This window comes from Lepisosteus oculatus, chromosome 2 (assembly GCF_040954835.1).
Source record: "Lepisosteus oculatus isolate fLepOcu1 chromosome 2, fLepOcu1.hap2, whole genome shotgun sequence".
In the NCBI taxonomy this organism is placed as follows: domain Eukaryota; kingdom Metazoa; phylum Chordata; class Actinopteri; order Semionotiformes; family Lepisosteidae; genus Lepisosteus; species Lepisosteus oculatus.
In genome coordinates this window covers 74,389,608-74,413,619 of record NC_090697.1, presented here as the reverse complement: position 1 = coordinate 74,413,619, position 24,012 = coordinate 74,389,608, and the positions used below count along the sequence as shown (strand labels likewise).

Genomic DNA, 24,012 nt, shown 5'->3' with positions numbered 1-24,012 from the left:
AGGACTGTGGTTACTGCAGTCCTCTATATACGGGAGTATAGAATTGTGCAATCGTATACAGTAATAATAACTGATTACACTTATATAGCGCTTTTCTGGACACTCCACTCAAAGCGCTTTACAGGTAATGGGAACTCCCCTCCACCACCACCAGTGCGCAGCCCCACCTGGATGATGCGATGGCAGCCATAGTGCGCAAGTACACTCACCACACATCAGTTTTCAGTGGGGAGGAGAGCAGAGTGATGAAACCAAGTCATAATGGGTATTATTAGGAGGCCATGGTTGGTAAGGGCCAATGGGAAATTTGGCCAGGACGCCGGGGTTACACCCCTACTCTTTTCAAGAAACACCCTGGGATTTTTAATGACCACAGAGAGTCAGGACCTCGGTTTTACGTCTCATCTGACGGACAGCACCTGTGTACAGTATAGTGTCCCTCTCACTATACTGGGCATTAGGACCCACATGGACCACAGGGTGAGCACCCCCTGCTGGCCCCACTAACACCTCTTCCAGCAGCAGCCTTAGTTTTTCCCAGGAGGTCTCCCATCCAGGTACTGACCAGGCTCCCACCTGCTTTGTTTTAATGGGCTGCCAGCTGGGAGCTGCAGGGTGATATGGCTGCTAGCTTGTATGCATATCAATATGGGCTTCTGGTATAATAAGTGTCCAGAACTCCTCAGTCCTCAATAAGTATACAAAAGGAAGGGCCACATCAGTGTGTACAAAATCAAACAAAAAACGTATTATTTCCAGCATAGCATCATTTGTCAGGCTGCAACACAGGTTCCCATAAGAATAATTATCTTTAAAAGAGCTGTACTCCCCCACATGTACTGGAACCAGTTTCCCCAGAGAACCGCAGAGACCCCAGGCACAATCTGCATTTTAAATCAATCAGGAGATTGCACAGGCTCTTAGAGTGTGGGCTCCTCCTCCAGTCACCACCCCGGGCATGAGCTCTTCACCCCACTGCCCTCAGGCAAGAGATATAAGAGCATACGGACACTGACCACTAGATTCTTCAATAGCTTCTACCCACAAGCAGTGAGACTGGCGAACACATTTAGCCACCCCCCTCGGACCACACCTACACCATCACCATCTACCTCTTTATGATTTCTTATCTATTGCACATCTCCAGTCATTGTTTACACGTCTGTATTGTTTACATTCAAACTGTCTACATGTTTACTTGCACATTGTCTACTGTTTGTTTGTACATTGTCTTGATGCACTGTTTGCACTTTGTCTTGTTTTTTACACTTGTTTTACAATCGAGAGACTTTCTGTCAGTAAGAATTCCATTGTACCAGTACCGGTTACATATGGCAATAAAGTTCAAGTTCAAGTTCCTGGCCATCTGCACTGTCACTCTTTCGCTCTGGGTAAACTTTCAAACAAACGGGCAGCTCAGCCCAGGGCTGTTAGCGAACACCAACTCATCCACATCATTTCTTCAGGCTCAAGATAGTTGCATTCCACTCCTGCAGTACTTGGCCACTCTCTTAAAGGAGACCCCCTCAGTCCCCTGTTAAACAGACAGCTCTCAGACTGCACCCCCTTTCCAGACTTTTAACCATTAGAGTCATGAGTTTTAGAGCTCTCTCATATCTAAGCAAGTTAACCTGGTAATCAGAAATCCCCCTTATATCTCAATACATAGTTATGATTCCTGTTAGTTTTTAATCTGTGTTAATGAAAACTGCCTCATAGCGTTGGGGCTCTGAGTTTGGTTCTGGGCCTGGGGTGCTGTCTGTGTGGAGTTTGCATGTTCTCCCTGTAATTGTGTGGGTTCCCTCCAGGTGCCCAGCGATTTCAGGGGGTGAGCTCTCTGTTGGACTGGTGTCCTCTCGCCCTCTTGACGCCATGCAAAGCAGGGTGAGCTCAGCCTGGTGGGCTGATGTGGCTGGGGTATGGGCATTGCCCTCCATGCTGTTTGACAATCACAGTAAGGTGCTTTTTGACCTTTCTGGGTTGAGACCCTTTCTACCTGTGAGGCTTACACACAGATCTTCAGCTTCCTGGGCCGGGCAGTTCTGACAACGGTCTGTGGCTTAACACGTGCATTTTCTGATCTAGATGCAAAACACATCCCACACAATCCCAGATAGCTGCAGGAGGCACTCCTGCAGGAATCTTACAAGCAAGATCCTGCAGGACTGTTTGCAGGAAGCATACAGATTTATTCAAATTGATAGCAGCGTTCTTAGGCTGTAGGAAGTTTGTTTCCCTTCGCCTGTCAGACCTGTAAGGGATAAACGTGCCTTTGAAGATGAAAGCCCTGTTAGATTAAAGAAATGCCCAACGACAGGTTATTCCCAGCGTTCGGACGAGTGCGGGACTAGGAGTTTGCTAAAGGATGTGCATGAAGAAGCAGGAGTCGAAAAATCGCATACTGGAATTACTGGTTAACTGATTCCCGATAATAATCATCTGTGTACAAAGTACCTGTCCGTCTCCTTCGGTTTTCAAGAGCTGTGAAGCGCTTTCTTATTTCACCACTAGGTGGCAACACGTTTCTGAGAATTACGTATTCTCTGGGAAAGAAAAAAAGGCTTTGTTGAAGAGTTTCCCTATACATCAAATATATTAATAAAATATGTGTGTGTTAATGGGGTATATCATTTTTTTTACAGACGTTACACTAGAACTCACTAGGTTTGAAGGCAAGAGAACTGTCTAAAATGTTTATGCCTAGGAATAACATCAGCAGCTGCCTGACTGATACAGTTGTAGCAAAAGGGAGACTGTTATAGGACGGTTTAAGACTACGTTGATTGTGTACCTTTGAAGACCAATTTTATTTTTTGCATTCGAAACATGTCCCGCTCTCTCCCAGTGTTGCATAAGATTCGTGTTTCGGTTTCCCCTTGAAAGATTCCAGCACAGCACTTCAAACCCGTCCCAGAAACAGCGCACCCGCGAACCGGCCGAACTGTTGCAGGACAGCCGTACACCCGCCTTTCCGTCCGTACGGACCGGTAAGAGCTGATGCGTCCTCGGCCATACCAAGCAAACAGTGCCTATTCCTTCAGAAGCTAATTCACCTGCCAGCATGTCCTCGGACTGTGGGAGGGAACTCACACGTCCATGATGAGAACATGCAGACTCCACACAGATAGTCCCCTGTGTCTGGTCTCAAACCCAGGGCCCCAGCGCGCTGTGAGGCAGCAATGCAAATCACTGCACCACCACGCTTCCCTACTGGGACTGCATGTATGCATGTTATTTCTTTAGCGTGATTAAAAGAGAGAAAAATGTTAATTAATTGAACGTCTCTCACTGACTTTCATATGTGAAGTAGGCTATGATGCCTCCAGTCCAGTACATAATTTAAAAGCGAGTCACATTTTAATCTTCTTTGGAAGTAACCTGAATCAAGTCGAGCCCTGTTTCACAAATGACAGTTTATTATTAAATGATGTTTAATCTTCCAGTGAGTTAACATACGTGTGCTGCTCTTGTGAACTTGTAATGCATAGCAGGTACCAAAACGTTTGACAACCACGGGGAATAATGATTCAGCAACTGAAAAGTGTAATTTTGATATCATGACAACCTTAGATAACGGTTAATGTAAGTAACGGATTATTCTTACAGAATCTGCCGCCATTAGTGTGTTTATAGACTGTTTCACAGCAAACATCTCTAATTCCTGTAGGGCTGTAGTGTCTTCTAATATGTAGTTCAAGTAGGACACCCGAAGAAGGCTCCACAGCAGAAACGTTATGTTTTCCCTCTCCTTTCAGCATGGAATAAACCTTTACTTGTTCCACTCCTAATTTGTGTTTAAACCCTGAGATGTCAATTGCACAATTAACCTAATTGCTGCCTAAGTGATGTGTACAGTATATACTGTAGGATGTCTCTCACGGTCTCTTCCAATAGATGACGCAAATCACTCAGCTCATTAAAGGTACCTCTAAACACCGCTGAGCCTTGCTGGGAGTATAACAATTATGTGGTTAATTGAATAATCAGAGCAGCTGTGTAGCCGCTGTGACGGTCGTCCTACCTGCTGCAGTTAAATTATTTTACGCTCGCCGTCCACAGCGCCGCAGGGCTAAAATAAACACGGATCTAATTAGAAAGGGCACAAGCCCGAGAACCGCTTCAAGGATCGGAGACGCGCGAAACCACAGACTTTCTGCCCGTAACTAACCGAATGGCTTGGAAGCGAAGTTAGCTGTCAGTCTTTCTGAGCAAACCTAGACAGCCCTGGATCCGACATCTTGTGAATGGATTTCCCTCTTCGAGAAATTTGAATTCCCTCGACGACGTAGCCGCGAGGAATAATTCCACCACCAGTTTTGCATATTTCAGAATATTTACGCAGGACCGCTGGGGGGTTGTACTTCAAGAGAGAGAGAGACAGATTAAGGACGAAAAGCCTGTGATAACAGTACATTTTTCATTTTCCATTGTTTTATCTTCTCAATTTGTGCAAACACAATTCAATACAGGAAATAAAAACCGTCATTCTCAATTAAAATGTCCGGAAGAGGGGAGGTTTGGTTTCAGCCTTAGAAGGCTTACAATCAATTAACAAAATATTTAAAAAAAAACATTAATTGACGAAAGGCTTCACACCTTCTCAGACCGGTCATTGGAACAACTGGATTTCAATTTAATCTGAATGTGGTTACATCCCAGAGAAAATGAAAAATGTCGCAGAAAAAAAAAGAAGAAAAAACACAAACCGATTCTGCAAGTTCGGTAAAACCGACGAGCGAAACCGATTGAAAAATCTCCCGTAAGTAAGGAGTGGCCTCTCAGAGTCGGATACAACACATTTTTAAAAAAAGTTCTTCAAGTTCTCGAAGAGGGATTACAGTTTTTAAGGACCTGTGCGCAGTTTTATTTTATTTTTTAAGTAGCTTGTATAATTTCACCAGCACGTTTGCATTCTTTTTTTTTTTGTTCTCGAAACTGAATCCTCCATTGCCTTCCGCACACATCCCCCTGGCGCTCGCCGCCTCGAGAGGAAACGTTTACTTTGCAGAGGGTCTTGGGAGAGACGGCAAGACAAATGTGGTCTAAGCGCCTTAAATCCCCCTTAATGACTTTAACACCTCGCCTCGGTCAGTGGGATCAGCGGTCTTCAAAAGGCTTGTCCCGCCAGCGAGAGAGAATGAATAGCATAGTTTTTTTTTAACAGGAGTATTAATCTCACCCCCGAAGCTGCCTGATTTTAAACGTGCTACGTTTCTCACAGGTGCGGGACGAACCTAGCCAGGCAGAAATAATCGCTGCCTTTAACTCCCAGTCGATCTTAAATTTCTCTTTTAAAGGTATCGCAAGCTTTGATCTGTCAGGGGCTGGAAGGTTATTGATTGGGGAAGTCGCCCAGGTGGGCAGGGATAATCCCCCGAGACTGTGTACTCCGATTAACTGTGCAACCACCTTCAGTCATTTAACAGATCACAAATCGTTTAATGTTGACAGGCACTGCTGTACAACAGAGTATCCAGGTTACTTAGTGCAGCACCGCACCTCGGAGAAGAGTGACAGTGTAGCTACTCGGTGCAGCCTGGCATAGAGTCAATTCACGAAAGCTGCTGCGTTTCTGTCATGCTTTTCTCGGGGGGTAATTTACCTGTTAAGGGGGTAGAACTGACCCCAAAACAAGTTTGGAAAGGACATTTGTTAAGTTAAAGAAAACCAAATAACGTTATTTTTTTAACAAACGCCAGCTGCCTTTTTACACAAAAAATGAAGGGGGGGTATTGCTTCAAAACCGCTCGCCCTTCACAAGAATCTCGCTTCATGACCGTTTCCGATTGCTGCCGTTTGATCATCTGACCATCAGTTTTATCCTGTAAAATTTCGAATTGGCATATTCTATGCAACTTATCCTGTCCATTTCGATTGTTCTTTAAATAGGAATATTTTTCCTCCAAATCAACACGTTCAATTTCACATTTCACATGCGCAAAAGCGGCCCGGGTTGCGCTTTTCCCACCAGACGGATGTTATACAGGGCGGGGAACGGAGAAACCTAGCAGAAGCAGGGCATCCCCCTATAAGATCAGGGACCCCAGACTGATTAACCCTGCTGACACCCACTGCTCACCTGCTTTCACACACGGCTTGCTGTCATTCAAACAAGAGCCCAATACACACAGCTTGTGCCCGAACGGGATCTTGGATCCCCAGAGATTTAATTTTTTCTTTATGGAATTTTTAATTTTTCTCTCCTCCATGTCTGATGGTTGTACTAGAATACACTACATTGTGCTCTTCAGATGTCCCCCCCCATCTCGTAGAATTGCTGTGTTGTTGTGGGCGGCATGGCGATGCACTAATTAGCACTGCTTACATGCAGCACTGGGGCCCTGGGTTAAATTCCAGACCCTGGGGTGCTGTCTGTGAGGAGTCTGTGTGTTCTCCTCTGGTCTGGGTGGGTTTTCTCCAGGTGCTCTGGTTTCCTCTCACAGCCCAAAGACATACGGGCAGGCTCATTGACATCTGGGAAAACTGGCCCTGGTATGAGTGCGTGTGCATTTGTGTGTGGGGCCTGTGATGGACTGGTGTCCCATCCAGGGTGTACCCTGCCTTGAGCCCGTTGCTTGCTGGGATAGATTCCTGCTTCCCAGCAGCCCTGAACTCGAAGAAGCAGTTAGAAGATGGTTGTTGTTCCCCCACCCCCCAGCTGTCTGGCTTACTGGTCGATCAGTGTACAGTTATCACAGCAGCACCACTGCTGTTCAAGTTGCAGGACTTCTCCACACGCTAATGCAATCCACACTCCAGTTCTGCACGCTGAGCTCCGTGTGAGACCAGAGCATTTCTTTCCACTAGACCAAGCAAGAGCGACTGCAGCTTGGAAAGACAAACTAGCAGTTATGAACTGTGATCCCCACATCTCGGATTGCCCAGTGTTGTCTCATCAGTTCTAAACAATGGCGGTATTCTCGTCTGTGAGCTCAAATCCTTCGACCACAGAAGTGAAGTATTTCTTTCCATCTTCTGTTTTGGGACCCTCCAATGCCACAATGAGTAGCTTTTTCTCCAGCTTCTGAACACACACTCGTCAATGCCTAGGTCAAGACACGCTGGCTGTGGATCCAGCTGTTGCTGTCTAAGTAAGAAATAGCCTCCTGCATTATATGAATCCACAGGTAACACTAGATCAATGGCTTTAGTTAGGAGCAACCTGGGGGATCAAGGCAATTTTGCTATTAGCTACGGACCGCTTGCACTCTGTTCCTTATTCCAGGTGTACTCAGGTGACAGGGTGGAGGCACAAGAGTCTGGAGTAGTGTCCTCACGCAGGCTGGCTGCAGTGCTCGTGTCCTGTGCCATCCCTAGAAAAACCTCTGGAAACCCTCCCATGGCACTTTCTGATGTTTAACAAAATAAACCTTTAAATAGGGGATCCCGTGTGAGTTCATTCTATGCACCACTGAAGCCACCGGCGCCGGGAGGAACTCAGGGACTCGCACTTCAGGAAGTCGCCCCGTGGGCTTATGGGAAGTGTAGTTCCTGTAGCTCATGTCACACCTGTGAGCTGGACTGGCCAGTTTCTGTACCCAGCTCTCCACGATTTATGTTGAGCCACGTGTCCGGGTAGACAGAGTATACCAGCAGCCACTGCCTCCTGTTGGGAAGAGTGAGGATGGGGTTACAGAAGAACGAGTTTACTTTCTTTTACTTTCAGATTTTCCTTAGCAGCACATAGAGAGGTGCTGCCTGCCGCATGTTGTGTTGTGAGAAAGAACACGCTTGTCTGAGAGGTGGGTGGCTCTTCCCACACCATCTAGGTGACAGATTGACGGCAGTCTGGATCGTCTTCTGTCATTTAGACCCTATTACAGAAGCTCAGCTAGGCAGGACCCGATCACTGGCATGCTGAGACAAGAAACATCAAAGGAAACTCGGGTGGTGTTAGTAGACCAGTAGGTGGCACTATTCCCTCTAGAACAGATATTTCTGACTGATGCTTTTTACTGGAAACATCACTGTGCTATGAAAGGGTGCCACTGTGCAAGATATTGACCTGAGGTCTTGACTACCTGGGTGACTATAGTTTTGAACAAAGTAGTACTAGTCCTCACTAAATTCTAGTTCCATCCTTCTCTGTCTGGACTACCTGGTTTTCCCTGTATGGCTGAATTTATTAGGACTCCTCTGCTCTCTGTGCATGTCAGTGGAGCATTTTGAATTTGGAGTGCCCCATGCCAGCAGGTGATGAGGTCGGCCTTCGAGATCTGCTTTGTTATTAAAGGTATTAAACTGCAAGGAAGATTTCCAAGGGAAAGAAACAATCTTGTGCCAATTTGATATAGGCACATTGGATTCATACAATGACCTACAGTTGAAAAAAAAAATGCAGTTAGGCACAAATGGAATCCTGCTGAACTACTTGAGCACTCCATTCTCAGTGCTGTTATGATGATCGTAAGAATTTCTACGACCTGCTGACAATTTCCATATTTTTTAGGCATGTATGCGTGTTCATTACGTTACTAACATCACAACATCATAGCATAAAGAAACCACAAGCACTGGATATGATTTACTTTCCATTGTGTGAGCTCTGCACTGGTAGTAAAATGTCTTTCTCCATGTCCACTTCAATAGTGGATGCAGCATCACATTTAACCTGAGACCGCCTACTGTACATGGGGATTTTCTGCAAAAGTAAATCGCAGAATACTTATTTTGAGTGATACAAGTACAAAGAAACAAAAAACAAAAAACAAAAAAACAGAAAACAACTGAGAGTGGCATGTTCATACCGGAATTTCCTTGATGGGGACAGTGTACATGGGGTAGCTCTCTGCATTTCCAAAGTGAAATTGTATTCATAATAATAACAACAATTGCCTACACTTATATAGTGCTTTTCTGGACACTCCACTCAAAGCACTTTACACGTAATGGGAACCCCCCTCCACCCCCACCACCAGTGTGCAGCCCCACCTGGATAGTGCACCAATCCTCTCCCCACACACCAGCTCTCAGTGGGGAGGAGAGCAGAGTGATGAAGCCAGTTCAGAGAGGGGGATTATTAGGAAGCCATGATTGGTAATGGGGAATCTGGCCAGGACGCTGGGGTAACACCCCTAATCTTTTTGATAAACACCCTGGGATTTTTAATGACCACAGAGAGTCAGGACCTCAGTTGGACAGCACCTGTTTACAGTATAGTGTCCCCATGAGCACCCCCTGCTGGCCCCACTAACACCTCCTCCAGCAGCAGCCTTTTTCCCAGGAGGTCTCCCATCCAGGTCCTGGCCAGGCTCACAGCTGCTGAGCTTCAGTGGGCTGCCAGCTGTGGGTTGCAGAGCGATATTGCTGCTGGCTGTATTCCAGGAGTCAGGATGAATACCAGCTTTCCGTCACCTTGGCTGAGAGCAATGAGCACGTCTGCGTCTTCCTTTCACTACCTGTGCACACCCCTAGCAAGCACTGACGCAAGCGGTCACATTTAACATATATACAATCATTTATTTACCGTCTTGCTGTACAAAAGCCACAAATTTACATTAACATTGTATAGAGAAATGTCTCTCCCTGCCACAGAGCCCCCTTTTCAGGTTTTGTATATAAAAGCAATAGAATAGAAAAATAATTTGTAAGGCCCCTCTCTGTGTCGCGGTTTGGCAACGAGCTCCGGCTCAGTCCTATTTACACGCCTGGCCGCGCTAGGCCGGGCTCCGCCACTTCCGGGTGCGCTTGGCGCGCCGGGTGGGGGGGAAGCTGATGAACTCGAAGTTCTTGGGGCGCTCCAGGTTGGGGAAGGGAGGGGGCCCCTTGTGGAGCCTCTTGATGAAGTGGACCTCCCGCTGGTTCTCCCGGGTCTGCGAGGCCTTGATGGGCCGGCCCGTCCTGGTGAAAGCCACGTACCAGCCCTCGTAGCGCGCGTTCTGGAAGGCCGTGTAGCTGTTCTCCAGCACCACCTCGGTGAACACGCAGTCCTTGCTCTTCCCGCTGGGCTGGAGAGGGCAGGGGAAACACGGTGGGGGGTCAATTAACACAGAAACAGAACACGTTTATGAACAATTAAGGCCTCGTGTAGAATACTGCTTCACTTTCTACACTTTCTATGGTGTTCTATATCACCATGTTATAGAACAGATATTGGTGCTCTGGACTCTGGAGAAAAACAATTAGATACATTCTGGAGAGTAAGAAACTGTCCTACACCGAGGGGCTGGAGGAACTGGACCTCCGCGGTCTTGAACAGACACACCGAGGGGCTGGAGGAACTGGACCTCCGCGGTCTTGAACAGACACGCCGAGGGGCTGGAGGAACTGGACCTCCGCGGTCTTGAACAGACACGCCGACGGGCTGGAGGAACTGGACCTCCGCGGTCTTGAACAGACACGCCGACGGGCTGGAGGAACTGGACCTCCGCGGTCTTGAACAGACACGCCGAGGGGCTGGAGGAACTGGACCTCCGCGGTCTTGAACAGACACGCTGACGGGCTGGAGGAACTGGACCTCCGCGGTCTTGAACAGACACGCCGAGGGGCTGGAGGAACTGGACCTCCGCGGTCTTGAACAGACACGCCGACGGGCTGGAGGCACTGGACCTCTGAAGTCAGGGACCTGATACTTCTTTAGAATCAATGATGAAACACAAGCCAGAAGATACAAGTGGGAAAACTACAGGAAAGAGTTTTAAAACTGACAAAAGGAGTCACATCTTTACCTAAAGGCTAGTGGGAGTGTGGAACTAGCTATCCAGCCATGTGGCTGAAGCTGACACCCTAGTTTCCTTCAAGCACCAGCTGGACGAGATCCTCAGATGAATTCGCAGACTGACTTCGAGACAGGCCTCCTCCTGTCAGTTACTGTTCTTGCCCTCCTGTGCGAACGCTAACACTGACTCGGGTTACGGCCTCTGCCCTGTTCTCCAGAGGCCACTGCTGCTGACTCTGAGGCAGGTGATTAATGTGAATAAAGCGGGCAGGAGCTGCCCTGCTGTTGTCCCTCCTCCTGGACGAAGCCTGCTGTGACAGAACCTAACAAAGGCTTCAAAGTTTTCGGTATTCACTTCTCTGCCTTCCACCTGCCTTTAAATCTGCACCCAGACAGAAATGTATTCTAACGAGACTCGCTTAGCAGTGAAAGCAATGCTCGTGGTCTGCGTTTTATGATTTGTCTGCATTAATTACAAGGCAAAAGAAAAATCCCAACACACCGCCTGGGTGAGATAAAAACACATCACCGCCAGGCAGGGCAGGTGCAGTGGATTCTAAAATCCTGGTCTGGCTGACAAATAACAGTGCTGAATTCTGGACACCTCCAGACTGACTAACAGTGAGTCATAAGAGCTGACTAATCAGCAGTTTAGTTAAAATAAGCACATGCTCCAACACCTTTTTACTGCAGAACTGTCAGATGAAAGTTAAAAACCTTTTCTGCATCCCCCTGCAGTATTTTAAACCACAGTTTCTACATTTTGGCAAATAAAAGAAATGTATTTCTTTTTTTTATGATGACGAGGCCTGCTCGATTTCAAAAAGACCCTACAGAATAAGCATTTTTCTGCTTTAATACAGTAAAACACAGGTCATCTCCCAAACAATGACTCTGACACAATCAAGGAAACATCTATTGTACCAACACGAGGGCACGTGTCAGCACAGCAGATGTGCAACAGACGGACAGCAGTGGCATCATGGGTTCGTAGCAGTTTGACACTTCTCCCCTGAGAAACAGCAGCACATACAGTTCAAGATCAAAGCAGCTGAGACGTTCCTGACAGGAAGTCATCTGTACCTGGACATATTTCCAGAAATCTAATCTGAAGACATCATCCCGTGAAAAACAGGGCCTGCAGCTTACTAAAAACAGCTACAAAACGAAGAAAGTTGGCGTGATGGAGGATGGCTCTCCCGATAGAGCCGAGCTCTTGCACCAGTGGTCTCCCCCCGTGACTGTAGGAGTGATTCCGAAGAAGGGAAGATTTTTGGAAGCTGCTGCTGGAAAGCTTCCCAAGCAGAGGATGCCCACAGGAGAACAATGAATCGTGGTGTGGCCCACAGGGCGTTGCAGAATTCTACCAGGACTGGATAAACACAGTCAGAGGAGTCAGAGGCAAAGTGACTCAACCAACCTGGTTTCCACTCCGAAAACCCCAAGAAATGTCAAAACAGACACCAAAATAAGTCAATAGAAACAGGCCCCTCTCAAAATAAAATGACATTATTCTGGATCCACTGGCCTGATTGCACACAGTTTTTTTGTTTTTCAAAGTCTGCACAGGGACTTTAGTCTCCCTGTGTCCCATTACAAGGCCTTCCCTCCTCTGTTTGTGTGGAGCAAACACTGATTCCATCTTTTCCATTTTCCTGCAGGAAATGAAAGGATGCCTTTGCACAGAAAGCATGAATAACACACATTTTCCCCCCTGGCCCTGGAGCGCTGCTGCACTGTGGTTCTCCCACACTGCAGTGCACCAGCGACCGGGCCGGGGATCCGCGCTCCGCGCTCCGGCCAGTCCACCTGCCCGGCCAGCTCCTCGCCCCCCGTCAGGAGGCATTTCCAAAGGCACAGCTGTGTTCTGAAGCTGAGCGGCTCAGGGTTCGAGGCCGGCCATCCACTTTTTCCTGCACCCCCTGCTTGCTGTGGTTTTGTCTCGAACTGGGAGAACCATCAGCTTCCCAAATACGTCATTAAAGAGGAATCTGACCACCCCGACTTACAGGATCAAGCAGGCTGTGTAAAAGGACTCAAGGACTTTCCGACTCCCTTCCCAATCCTTTTCTTTTTTTGGGTGGATTGTTCATGACATGGAAAAATACGTAGCCTTAAAAAAACAGCCCAACAGAGCTACACAGTGAACTGCGCTAGAACATCAGACGTCTCTTTCCACCTTCATGAGGATCTGTCAAAATCACACAGACAGCTTATGGAGAAGCAACAGAAAGCAGGAGGAATAAATGGGGCTCCCCTGCAGGCCAGTCGGATCCACTTTAGGTTTAATGAAATACACGCTCTTTTACAAGCTAGTGATGATTTTGCTGAAGCAGTACTTGGGGTCGGGCCTGCAACAGCAGCAGACAGCTTACAGATTCCTGAATGGCTATCCCCTTCTAATAAACAATCATTGCCAAATTTGTATTTTTTAATATTTTTTACATTAAGGAAGGGGCCCAGTTTATCCACCACTACAGTGCAGCACACAGCTTGGTAACAGACAGGAGCCCCCCTGCACAGCAGGTCAGGTGGGGAAGTGAGGAATGAAATAAAGGCTGAATGCCAGGGAGGCCAGACTGTTCAAGGCCCCAAAGGGAGTTTAGTCAGGACAGCAGAGCTCCCACCCGAACTCTTACAAACGGTGCCATGCTGTCAAACCTCAGGTTAGCGTGTCATCTGAAGGACGACACCTCTTACATCACAATTTCCCTTGTCACCATACTGAGGGGCTGGTTAGGAATTTCTTGTTCAGGGAGAAGATGGCCACCTTTTGGCCTACTCACACCATTTACAGCTGCAATCTAGTGGTCTCCCACCCCAATACTGACCACGTCCAGCCTTGCTTAACTTCTCATATCTGACTAGATAAGATAAGAAGATAAAGTGATTATTGGCCATATACAATTTCTTGTATTAGGAATTTGTCTTTTCACAGACCCCAGCTTGCTCTCCATGAGACACACAGACAGGGAGAGAAGCTGTGGGTCAGAGCGCAGGGTCAGCCGTTTATACGGCACCCCTGGAGCAGTCGGGGTGAAGGGCCTTGCTCAGGGGCCCAACCAAGTAGGATTCCTCTGCTGGCCGCAGGATATGAACCAGCAACCTTCCAGCCACAGGCACAGACCCTTAGCCACGGAGCCACCACTCTGCCCAAACTACAAAGCAGCTTACTTGTTTTCCTGATTGTGCAAAGTCCGTAGAGCCAAAAGGCTTGCTTCTTCTTACAAATGAACGATACCAACACCATGCTGCACTGCATGTGGGAGATCTCATATCTCCAGAAAATCACTATATAAGTGTAAGCAATTATTATTATTATTATTATTATTATTATTATTATTCATAATTATAGTGAACCTGGCACTCACACCTTTAACTTCAGTTAAGGACAACAAAGAACAAACGAGAACAAACATTTATGAGACAATCATTTTGCTAATCCAAGAGATTGTGATTTTAAACTTATTGTACTTAAACAAAGCAAATCTAATGCTTTTGTTCAATGCAGATTTGTTGCACTTATATTATGCAAATCTGCTGACTAACACAAATGTAAACTTACTGCACCTACACATTTCAAGCCTACTGCACTTACACAAAGCAATCCTACTGCACTTACACACAGCAATCCTGCAGACTTACACAAAGCAAACCTACTGCGCTTACACAAAGCAATCCTACTGCACTTACACAAAGCAATCCTACTGCACTTACACAAAGCAAGCCAACTGCACTTACACAAAGCAAACCTACAGTACTTACACAAAGCAAACATACTGCACTTACACAAAGCAAGCCTACTGCACTTACACAAAGCAATTCCGGAGACTCACACAAAGCAATCCTGCAGACTTACACAAAGCAAGCCTACTGCACTTACACAAAGCAATTCTGGAGACTTACACAAAGCAAGCCTACTGCACTTACACAAAGCAAACCTACTGCACTTACACACAGCAATCCTGCAGAATTACACAAAGCAAGCCTACTGCACTGACACAAAGCAAACCTACTGCACTTACACAAAGCAAACCTACTGCACTTACACAAAGCAATCCTGCAGACTTACACACAGCAATCCTGCAGACTTACACAAAGCAAGCCTACTGCACTGACACAAAGCAATCCTACTGCACTTACACAAAGCAATCCTGCAGACTTACACACAGCAATCCTGCAGACTTACACAAAGCAAGCCTACTGCACTGACACAAAGCAATCCTGCAGACTTACACAAAGCAATCCTGCAGACTTACACAGATGCTTGACTCACCTTTCCAATTAGGTTTCCTTTCCGGTTCATACAGAGGTACTGCCCACTCTCTGCCCCTCTGATCCTCACCCGGCTGCCAAAAGTGTCCGTCTCCACAAACAGCCGCGCTGCTCAAACAAACAATCCCGTTGCATTGCGATTAGTGGGGAGCAAAGAGAAAAATCAAACATCTTCTTACAGCATCTAGTATTTCTTTGTAGCCTTGAAACTAGGCTGAATTTTGCATTTTTAGATTATTCTTAGAATGTTTGGAAAACTCCCCAAAACTTTACTTATTGGAATCACATGCTGTCATGCCCCCAGTGAACAACCTAAAATGACAAATAATCACTTTCAAATAGAAAATCAGGGTTTGGATGCTCATTATAAAGTGTTGATCCAACAGACACCCTCTCTGCTGTTCTCCGATTCAGAGCAGCACAATGAGTCTTCAAGACCAAGTCAGTTTAGTTCAGTAACTGTCAGATTATTAACACCCCCATGTTCCTTGTTCTGGTCCATGCTTGTTTGTAGTTCAAGACTCCGGCATGTGAATCTTGTACTTCTTTCACCCAGACTCCAGCCTGCTCAATATTTTGGATCCAAGGAAAGCTTCAGTGCACTGTATGTGCCCTGAATGGCAGGATACATCCCTGTTTGAGCACTGCAAAATGTACATTTTTTACAGCTGTCCATACCATGGCTCTATCATCCCTTTACACCTGACATCATTGAAATTTTAACAGTATGGCATAAAGTAATAGTCGCACTAACACAGAGCAGGTCAGAGGCGATGAGGAAACACAGTGTCAATACATTCTCATCATGTTTATCTTGTGTATTTTTTATTGTTGTTGTTGCTGTTGTCTTTCTGTAATGTGCTTTGAGAAGCCACCTTTAAAGGCGCTATATAAAATAAAGTAAAATAAAGTGGCACAGTTTCACTAAACACAGATCATGATGGGGTGGCACAGTCTCACTAACACAGAGCACAATGGGGTGAGAAAGTCTCACTAACACAGAGCACAATGGGGTGGCACAGTCTCACTAACACAGAGCACGATGGGGTGGCACAGTCTCACTAACACAGAGCACGATGGGGTGGCACAGTCTCACTAACACAGAGCACGATGGGGTGGCACAGTCTCACTAACACAGAGCACGATGGGGTGGCACAGTCTCACTAACACAGAGCACGATGGGGTGGCACAGTCTCACTAACACAGAGCACGATGAAGTGGCACAGTCTCACTAACACAGAGCACGATGGGGTGGCAAAGTCTCACTAACACAGAGCACGATGGGGTGGCACAGTCTCACTAACACAGAGCACAATGGGGTGGCACAGTCTCACTAACACAGAGCACGATGAAGTGGCACAGTCTCACTAACACAGAGCACGATGGGGTGGCACAGTCTCACTAACACAGAGCACGATGGAGTGGCACAGTCTCACTAACACAGAGCACGATGGGGTGGCATTGCTCATTACAGGTCTCCAGACATAAAACTACCCCGTTACATTATACAGTATTCTGCAAAAGCCACTTTTGGACATGGAACTGCATGGACAGTAGCATTTAAAGACTATTCCGGCAGTAACACATAGGGTTGTGCAAATACAGACACTTCCAAATAGTTTCCTTTACACATTTATCGTTGCAGGATATGTGTCAGTTCAAAGAGGGTAACACTTTAAACCGCATGGCACGATGCCCATGTCAACTGCTTCTGGGTGACATTTCAAATTCAAAGAAACGAAAAACTCTTAGGAATTGATTTTTAAAATGAGTTTCACTCGATGCCTTGAAAACCTAACATGGGTTAGAAATAGAAACCGGGGGAACATTTTGTAAAGTAGATTTTGGTCGCCGCAGACAGACTGGCACATCTTGTGTCGTGTCAGAAAAGGCAACGAACACTAAAAACATACGGATATTAATTGGGTGGGGTTGTGAAAGGCGCTCCAAGCGTTCTTAAAGATGGTTACTTCTACTGGCTTGGGGCTTTCAAACCTTTTATTTGAAACACACCTGGTTACTGCTGGGCAATTAAAAAATACTTATCGGCCAATTAAAAGTGGTTGAGAAATGATAGACACACCAGCTTCTAGCTGTGCTATTTCAAAGCACAGCCCTCCCTCCATTATGCTGGTCTCGAAAGGAATTTAAAATCATCTGGGGGCACTTGTGTTTGGCACTACCCTGGTATCTCTAAGACCTTTAAAGTCCCCTCCCCCTAATTACTCCAGTTTCACCACTGATCTGGATTCGGCCTGATGGGAGTTTGTTTTGTTTTTTTAAAAAAAAAACTTTTTTAAACGGTCCACGTTTTGAGTGTTCTTAGCTTTGATGAATAAGGACATCAGTCTGAGCAGAGGAGAGAGTACCAGTGTTCATTAGTCATATCGGATACCTGTCAAACCCACAATTAAGACGGTCTGAAAGCATGGCGATCAGAAACACACGCTTTTCTACCCAGTGGATTAGGATTCTTCATGAAGTTTGTTTTTTGCAATTGGCATCACTTTTTTGCAATAAGACGTTAGCGTCCGACACTAAGAGGCTCCTTCCAGAATATATTTTCCCACAGAAATAACCCTATCCCAAGGGAGACTTCGCACTCAAATTTTAAACTAAGAAAGCGATTAAATGAATCCTAATATAAAACTAAAAAATACGTTGAATATCCGACACATAAAAGGTGGTAGAATATTGTTGTTATCTTTCAAAGGCTTTAAAAAACAATCAACCTTTTTAAAGCTTTCTGCGTAAAAAAAAAAACGTAATTGCTTTTAAAAAATGATGACTATTTTCAAATATCACTCTCCTGTCACGGGTTTACTGCAGCAAACGCCGTGTGTTTCCACGCCGTTCTCCAAAGCAGAATTCAATTTTGGTCACAAAAGTCTTTCATTAACACAGTCTTTCACGTATTAATTGATCATTTACTGGTCAAGCGAGCGCAACTCTCCCGATGGGTTTTCTCCGTCTGCGTGAGCTGCCAACGGCTCCTCGCCTTCACAGAAGCGTTAAACCGGTCCGGTTCGGGTTGAACTAGCCCGACCCGTCTCTCTTCCACGGGTTTCAAACTGCTGGAGAGGCTGAGAGACGCAGGGAAGCTAATGGGCACCCCCACCCCGATGAAGCCCCGATGTAGCTAGCTTGTGAGGAACGGGCGAGCGGCTCCGGGTGCCATCAGACCCAGGCGGGTCACCGGGCCAAAGAGCTTGTTCTTACCGAACAGGTTTCCGTCCTCCGCGGTGGCGGTGATCCTCCGGCCGCGAATCTGTACGTGTTTGCCGCTGGTCCGGCTGTACAGCTGGTAGACGCGAACCTGTCTCCGGCTCACCTGGTCGGTTAGGGCGCCCTGCTCCCTCACATACTGGTTAAAATTAGGAGACGGGTGATTCTCCCCCTTTGGGTTTTTGCATTTGCAAAGGGAAAAATAAAACGACATTTTTTTTTTCTAACGCTAGAAAAAGCCGCCGGGGTCAGGTCAGGAGAGTGTACAAGTTTGAGAGATATTGTGTGGTATCTCTCACAAGCGGGATACTGTAAGAAAGTCCACGCTACCTCCCCCGGCGAAAACAAAATCAGAAAGATGGTGAGAAACGGGAAGGCAACAACAGAGGGACCGTGGTAATTGTATTTTACAAATATAACTATTATAGTCAATACTACCAGAATCCACAGCGCCATTACCATAAGAAGTAATTTACAGTAGTATGGATTTGTGTTTAGAACACGCCATTATACTCTATTATACTCTATCTACTAGAGTATAATAAGGTATACTCTACCTTATTGTAGGCGACAGCGGTGTTTCAAATAAAACTACACCACCAGACACAAAAAAGACGTTTTAAAAAAAAATAGAGCGCAAGGTATAGGTATAGCGATAGGTAGCTAAAGGCAAACTTAAGGGAAAGGATAAAGATGCATTTATGTCATTTTGTACACATGCACATGTTCATTTTCAGAATAAAAAAAACGTATCATACCTGAGCATTACACCACAGCGCTAGAAAATGAAAGAATCTGCGAATTCAAAAAGAAGAGCGTTAAGGAAAAAGTCATCTTTGCATTTACATTACACGTTAGAGCCTGAACAGCAAGAGAAAAACGGCCTTGCTTACATTAAAACGTTGCGCCTCTTCGCCCCCTGCATCCTCCTGCGTCCTTCAGAAGTTCTGTATCCAAGCGTGGCAGCTAAATTTTGAATTTTAGCAATTTAAATAGGAAACAACTCGAGAACACAAGTGTCGCGTGGCTTTGCGCCTTTAAAGACTCGCGCTCCTGACCGCCGTCCGGTACCGTTACAATTCAAATGGTCGAAAACTCTTAATTCCGTTTTTTTTTTTTAAAAAAGCATTCAAATTCGAGCTTTCTGTAGTCCACGAAGTCCTCACGTAGACCAGACCTGCACAGAATCATCCGAGAGAAAGGCTGGGAGCATCAGTCGCAGGTCAACACGTCGGTAAAGCCGGGCTAGGTTAAGTGATTAAGTTAAGTGATTATTTCCAATTTCCAATTTGTGCTTCCTGGCGAGTCCGTAAATTCCATTATCTGTTCTTTTTTTTTTCTTTTACAGACTCCGTGAGGCTGGATGCCCGCAACCACGAAGACACGCCGTCTTTCACATCTATTGACAGAAACGCGAGAGGGTGGATTAAAAGTTGATGAGCGCCGTAGCCTCTCTGACATCCAGGGGCTGTGCGGACTGTCAGCGCTCGTCCGCGGACGCGTCCGGATTAAAGTCCTGTTCGACGCCTCCCGCGCAGCTCGGTCACACTCGGTGGTCGCAGCTAAGGTGAAAAACGAGAGGGGGGAAGACCCTCCCCCTGCCTGGGACAACGGGGGGTCCGGTAAGTGGGTGGGCAGCAGGGGGACTGGTGTCACCTTGGAACAGCTCACGACTGCTTTAAAAGGATGGCGCCCTGGCTACTGGAGCTGGCTGGAGACCAGCTCGCAAGAGTTCACCCGAGTCACAGGCTCGCCAGCACGCATGGCTACCGTCGGTCACTAACAAGACACACTTGACTCACACGGAGCTACCTTGTGTCCAGTTCCCAGCACTGTTATTTTAAAGGGTGCCTTCGCCGTGTAGCATTGCACAGGTGAAACTGTACTCTTTGAACAGTACCGTGAGAAAACCACTCAATTATGCCCTGCGAGCTCTCAAAATGAAACTATAGTACGTATAATAGGCTAATACAATGAAAACATGCGCTCAACTTCGTCACTGTAGGACGCGTGTATATGCTGGGCTTTGAGTAAACTGTAGTAATGTTACTCTTGCCTCATGCGCGGTGATGATACTGATTCAAATGGGGGTAAATTCACATTTAAGGAATTCGAAAGAAGAGGAGTGGCTGGTAATGGAATCAACTCGGTACTTTCTAATACACTTATCTGTCGCCCCGCCTTGTTAAAGCTCTTTATTTGAGTCCCGGCACTTGCTAATGCGGCAGCCCCTGTCAATGAAGAAGGTGGCGCTGAATTAACACCAGTCCCTTCCTTTTTATCGGGAGTGAAAAGGTGAGCCCGCAGCTTTTGTCCCGAGATGTGGAATCCACATCAACTCTGTGTCAAACTCTTTAGACAGGATGTCCAACCTTCCCACCGTTAATTGAAGACTCGCGGTAATTAGTACCACCGCGACAATTATTTTGCCTGACAAAAGATTGGGAGTGCTCGACGACTTTCAAAGGCGTTTGTCGCTGCGTAGAAACAAGGGAAAGGAGGGCGAGGAATATCTTTTCTAATGATGAGGTTTACCAGCTATTGCTTCACAAAAGCCTTCTTAACCAGTTATTGACGGGAAAGAAATTATCCAGTTTACATCCCGTGGAGAGGACACCAGAGTCGAAGGCACTGGGCTTAACAGCATGATCAGCCGATGTATTCAAATCGGCAGTAGATTTCCACCCAAAGCGACAGGACTTGCTTGGGTACTTTCATTTTCCTTCTTCCGAAGAAACGTAGAATTGAAATTCCAATTCGTTTCAAAGTTTAGTTTTCCTCTTTAAAAGAAAGGTGTGGAAGTCGCTCGCTTTCTTCGTCCCCAGTTGAAAGGGAAAAAGATCACTAAGCATATTTGTTCTAATGCTTTAACTGGGTATTGGATAATCTACCAGAATATTATTTCTCCCCTTTATATCTCTCTTTGATGTTCTGTACAGGTTAAAGTGAAACAACTAAACACTGGTACGTCAAGCGACATAAAATGCATTTCAGGTTTTGCGGGTGTGAAATTAGAGAAAGATTTTAAGAGATCTTCGACTTTCTGAACTGATATTAGAGCTCTTCATATAAATCCGGTTTTGGAGAGTTCAGTAAGGTGCTCATTTTAATAATCCTTCGCAACTAGAATGTGGTGCAACATCATTTAAAAAGTGTAATATAGATGTATATTAGCTTTATATTGTAGAAGCTATGTCTGCGGTATTAATAACATAGTTATACATTTTACAACGGAATATAGCAGTATACACTGCACAACAGGTAAATCAATCCTAACTCCTGAATTCAGTGTCAAACAGGAATGTAATGTGCCCTTTGACAGCATGCTAAATACAAGCTCAAAAGTATTATTTTTGCTTGACAGTCAAACAATTTAAATTTGTGATCATGAAATTAATAAGAATGATAATTGCAATATGATTTTTATTTTGGTTAATTCCATGCATACCTTTGATCATATTAGAACAAATACATCATTGTTCAACCCAGTGGTTTCAAGTGACCAGAAGTATTGGGGCACTTTTACTTTAAGTCAATTTACAAGTATGAAGGTCAATATTCTTTGGAGGCAATAACTTTAAGAAACAGATGTCCCATTGAGCTCGCTAAATTGTTTGTGCAATCACCTGAAATGCTTTGCCAAGCTTCTGCTGCACACACCTTGAGTTCTAGGGGTGTTCAGTCTTCAGTTTTGTCTTAAGTACATTCTTTGCTTGGAAGCACAAAGATGAGTTTTGGACCAATTTTGTATGGACAGATGAGCACAGCTCTTTCTGAGCTTGTCTCTTTTCACCTTCATACTTCACAGTAAATTTAAAAACATGCTTTTCTAAATGAGCTTCATAGACATGCCATTATGTTTTATAGATCTTCATCAGTATAACTTTTTTTTTAAGTTCAAGAAACATTTGAACATTTGTATTCTTGCAATAGAATGAGAACTGAACTCAATCAATATCCCAACAGAGCTTAGCCCTTGCCATGGGCAGTGGTAGCAGGGGAACATGTATCTGCCAGTACAGAGCAGTGTTTAGACAGTGTCTACTCTTATTGATATTCATGGTCATACTATACATCAATCCACTCTATTCAGGGTCATGGGTGCCAGAGTCTATCCCAGAAAGCAACCAGCGCATGACATCCCTGGATGGGACACCAGTCCATCGCAGGCAGACAGACAGAAACACACACACTCACACCAGGGCCAGTTCTCCCAGAAGCCAATTAACCCACTGATATGTCTTTGGACTGTGGGATTAAACTGGAGGACCTGGATGAAACCCATGCAAACATGGGGAGAACATGCAAACTCCACACAAATAGCACTCCCAAGTCTGGATTTGAACCCAGGTTCGCGGTGCTGCAAGGCTACAATGATGACCACTGCACCACTATGTTGCCTGGTAGTACTAACAATTCCTATTATTATAGGTAACCCATCTAATATTATGATATTTGCACCAAGTAGGAAGACAACTGCAAAAACAGTTACAATTTGAAATCTTGTTATACAGAGAACAAGGAGAACAAACTCAGAAAACACATTGGTATCCTAAACCATATATCTACAGCACTGGGAGACACCTTAACCATACTAGTGTGTATGACCTATCTATGTGTATAATTAAAAACCCAACTTTAGAAAAGACTCACAACTTAGCATCATCACAATTCCACCAGTTAAGAGTGCTCTCTGTCTCCAACTAATCAGATTTAAGTCCTCCTCCTTCCTACGCGATCCCATTGTCCCTCTTACACTAACAACAGTTCTCCTTCCAATTACTAATAATGGCTCTCAGGGTTGGAAAAAGTGACATCTTTAAGTCAGAATGGTTTCTCTAAGTACTATTGATGCAGTGTGACTGCTGTGTCTCCTGGAGTGTGGAAATGGTTTAACTGTTAATGATCTTCCAGAGACAAGCTTTAAAAGTGCTTTTGAATGGAAATCTTTGATTTGAATTTGAATTGACCATTTATGACACAGAAAAATATGTCTGTTTGCTAAATTCTAAATACAATCACAGAGGTTTTAACACCCCCTGTATTTTACCAGAAACAAGATAGTGTGTATTTGAGATAGGAGAGAGAAATTCTCTTAAAAGTTTTAAGAGGTACACTCTAAAGAATGACTCTTTCTCCAGATGAGCCCTGGATCACGTGTAGCACAGACAGCTGGTGCTCCTTGCCTTCTGCACTGAGTGGAAACGGGGTTAATACATTTCCCTTCCTGCCTCATAACATATTCCCTGTATTTCCTGAGTCACATTTCTGGGGATGTTTGTAGAGAGGCTTATTGGCGTTTCTGCAGATCACCCAGAATGCACTGTAAAGCACACCCAGATACATGCCAGAAGAGGAGGAGGAGTGTGTCTCTTGGCACCTGAAGAAGGCTCCACAGCAGGAATGTTGCGTTTCCTTTCTTCCCTTTTCAGCAGGGAATAAACCTACTTGTTCCTTCGTAGTGCGTCTCTTCCTCTTTACTTGACTCCAATTAAAGTTGTGCTGAGGCAGCCATGTTATTGGTGTAGCTGGCTTAATCAGCTCCTGCACAGGGCCGCCTCGGACACCTGCAACCAGTAGGACATCCTGGAGTGCACGCCCCCTACTGGTGGAGATGTGCACAAACGTTGCCTGACAAAATGACTCTGATCGCTTGTTTACAAAAGGCTAAAGAGGTCTGAGAAGCAATGATGTGCTTCCAGTTACTTGTGGCTCCACTGGCTCACTGCCACTGTGCTTGCACAGGGATCGCTGCCAGCAGTCACCTGCAGCACCTGCAAAAAAGGCACAACTCCCTGTAGCTTGACTGGAGTGTTGACATCTCTGTGAGCCACACTGTTTCATTCCAAAAAAGC

The 24,012-nt window shown here is 45.6% G+C and overlaps 1 protein-coding gene and 1 long non-coding RNA gene across 3 annotated transcripts; one reads left to right on the top strand and one right to left on the bottom strand.

The window, feature by feature from the left end:
- Positions 1-9,445: 9,445 nt before the first annotated feature.
- Positions 9,446-19,512, bottom strand: fgf17 (fibroblast growth factor 17). 2 transcript variants are annotated; one of them, XM_015348019.2, is made up of 5 exons: positions 19,051-19,512; positions 18,916-18,952; positions 18,152-18,329; positions 14,934-15,040; positions 9,446-9,947 (listed from the first exon to the last, which is right to left on the bottom strand). In XM_015348019.2, the coding sequence occupies exons 1-5, from the start codon at positions 19,080-19,082 to the stop codon at positions 9,657-9,659; spliced, it is 645 nt and encodes a 214-aa protein (XP_015203505.2). In that variant the 5' UTR covers positions 19,083-19,512; the 3' UTR covers positions 9,446-9,656. The 2 variants fall into 2 exon arrangements, with proteins under 2 accessions (XP_015203505.2, XP_015203567.2); XM_015348081.2 differs by having other exon boundaries at positions 18,152-18,296.
- LOC107077458 (uncharacterized) lies at positions 19,315-23,616 on the top strand. The gene is made up of 2 exons (XR_001478476.2): positions 19,315-19,406; positions 19,506-23,616. It is a non-coding gene; the product is annotated as an uncharacterized lncRNA (long non-coding RNA).
- The last annotated feature ends 396 nt before the right edge of the window (positions 23,617-24,012 follow it).

Coding starts and splice junctions, on each gene's coding strand:
- fgf17 (XM_015348019.2), bottom strand. CDS start 19,082: ATGCAGGGGGCGAAGAGGCGCAACGTTTTAAT. Junction 15,041..18,151: donor GGAGGACGGAAACCTGTTCG/GTAAGAACAAGC, acceptor TTGTTTGAGCAG/CGCGGCTGTTTGTGGAGACG. Junction 9,948..14,933: donor AAGGAAACCTAATTGGAAAG/GTGAGTCAAGCA, acceptor TGCCCTCTCCAG/CCCAGCGGGAAGAGCAAGGA.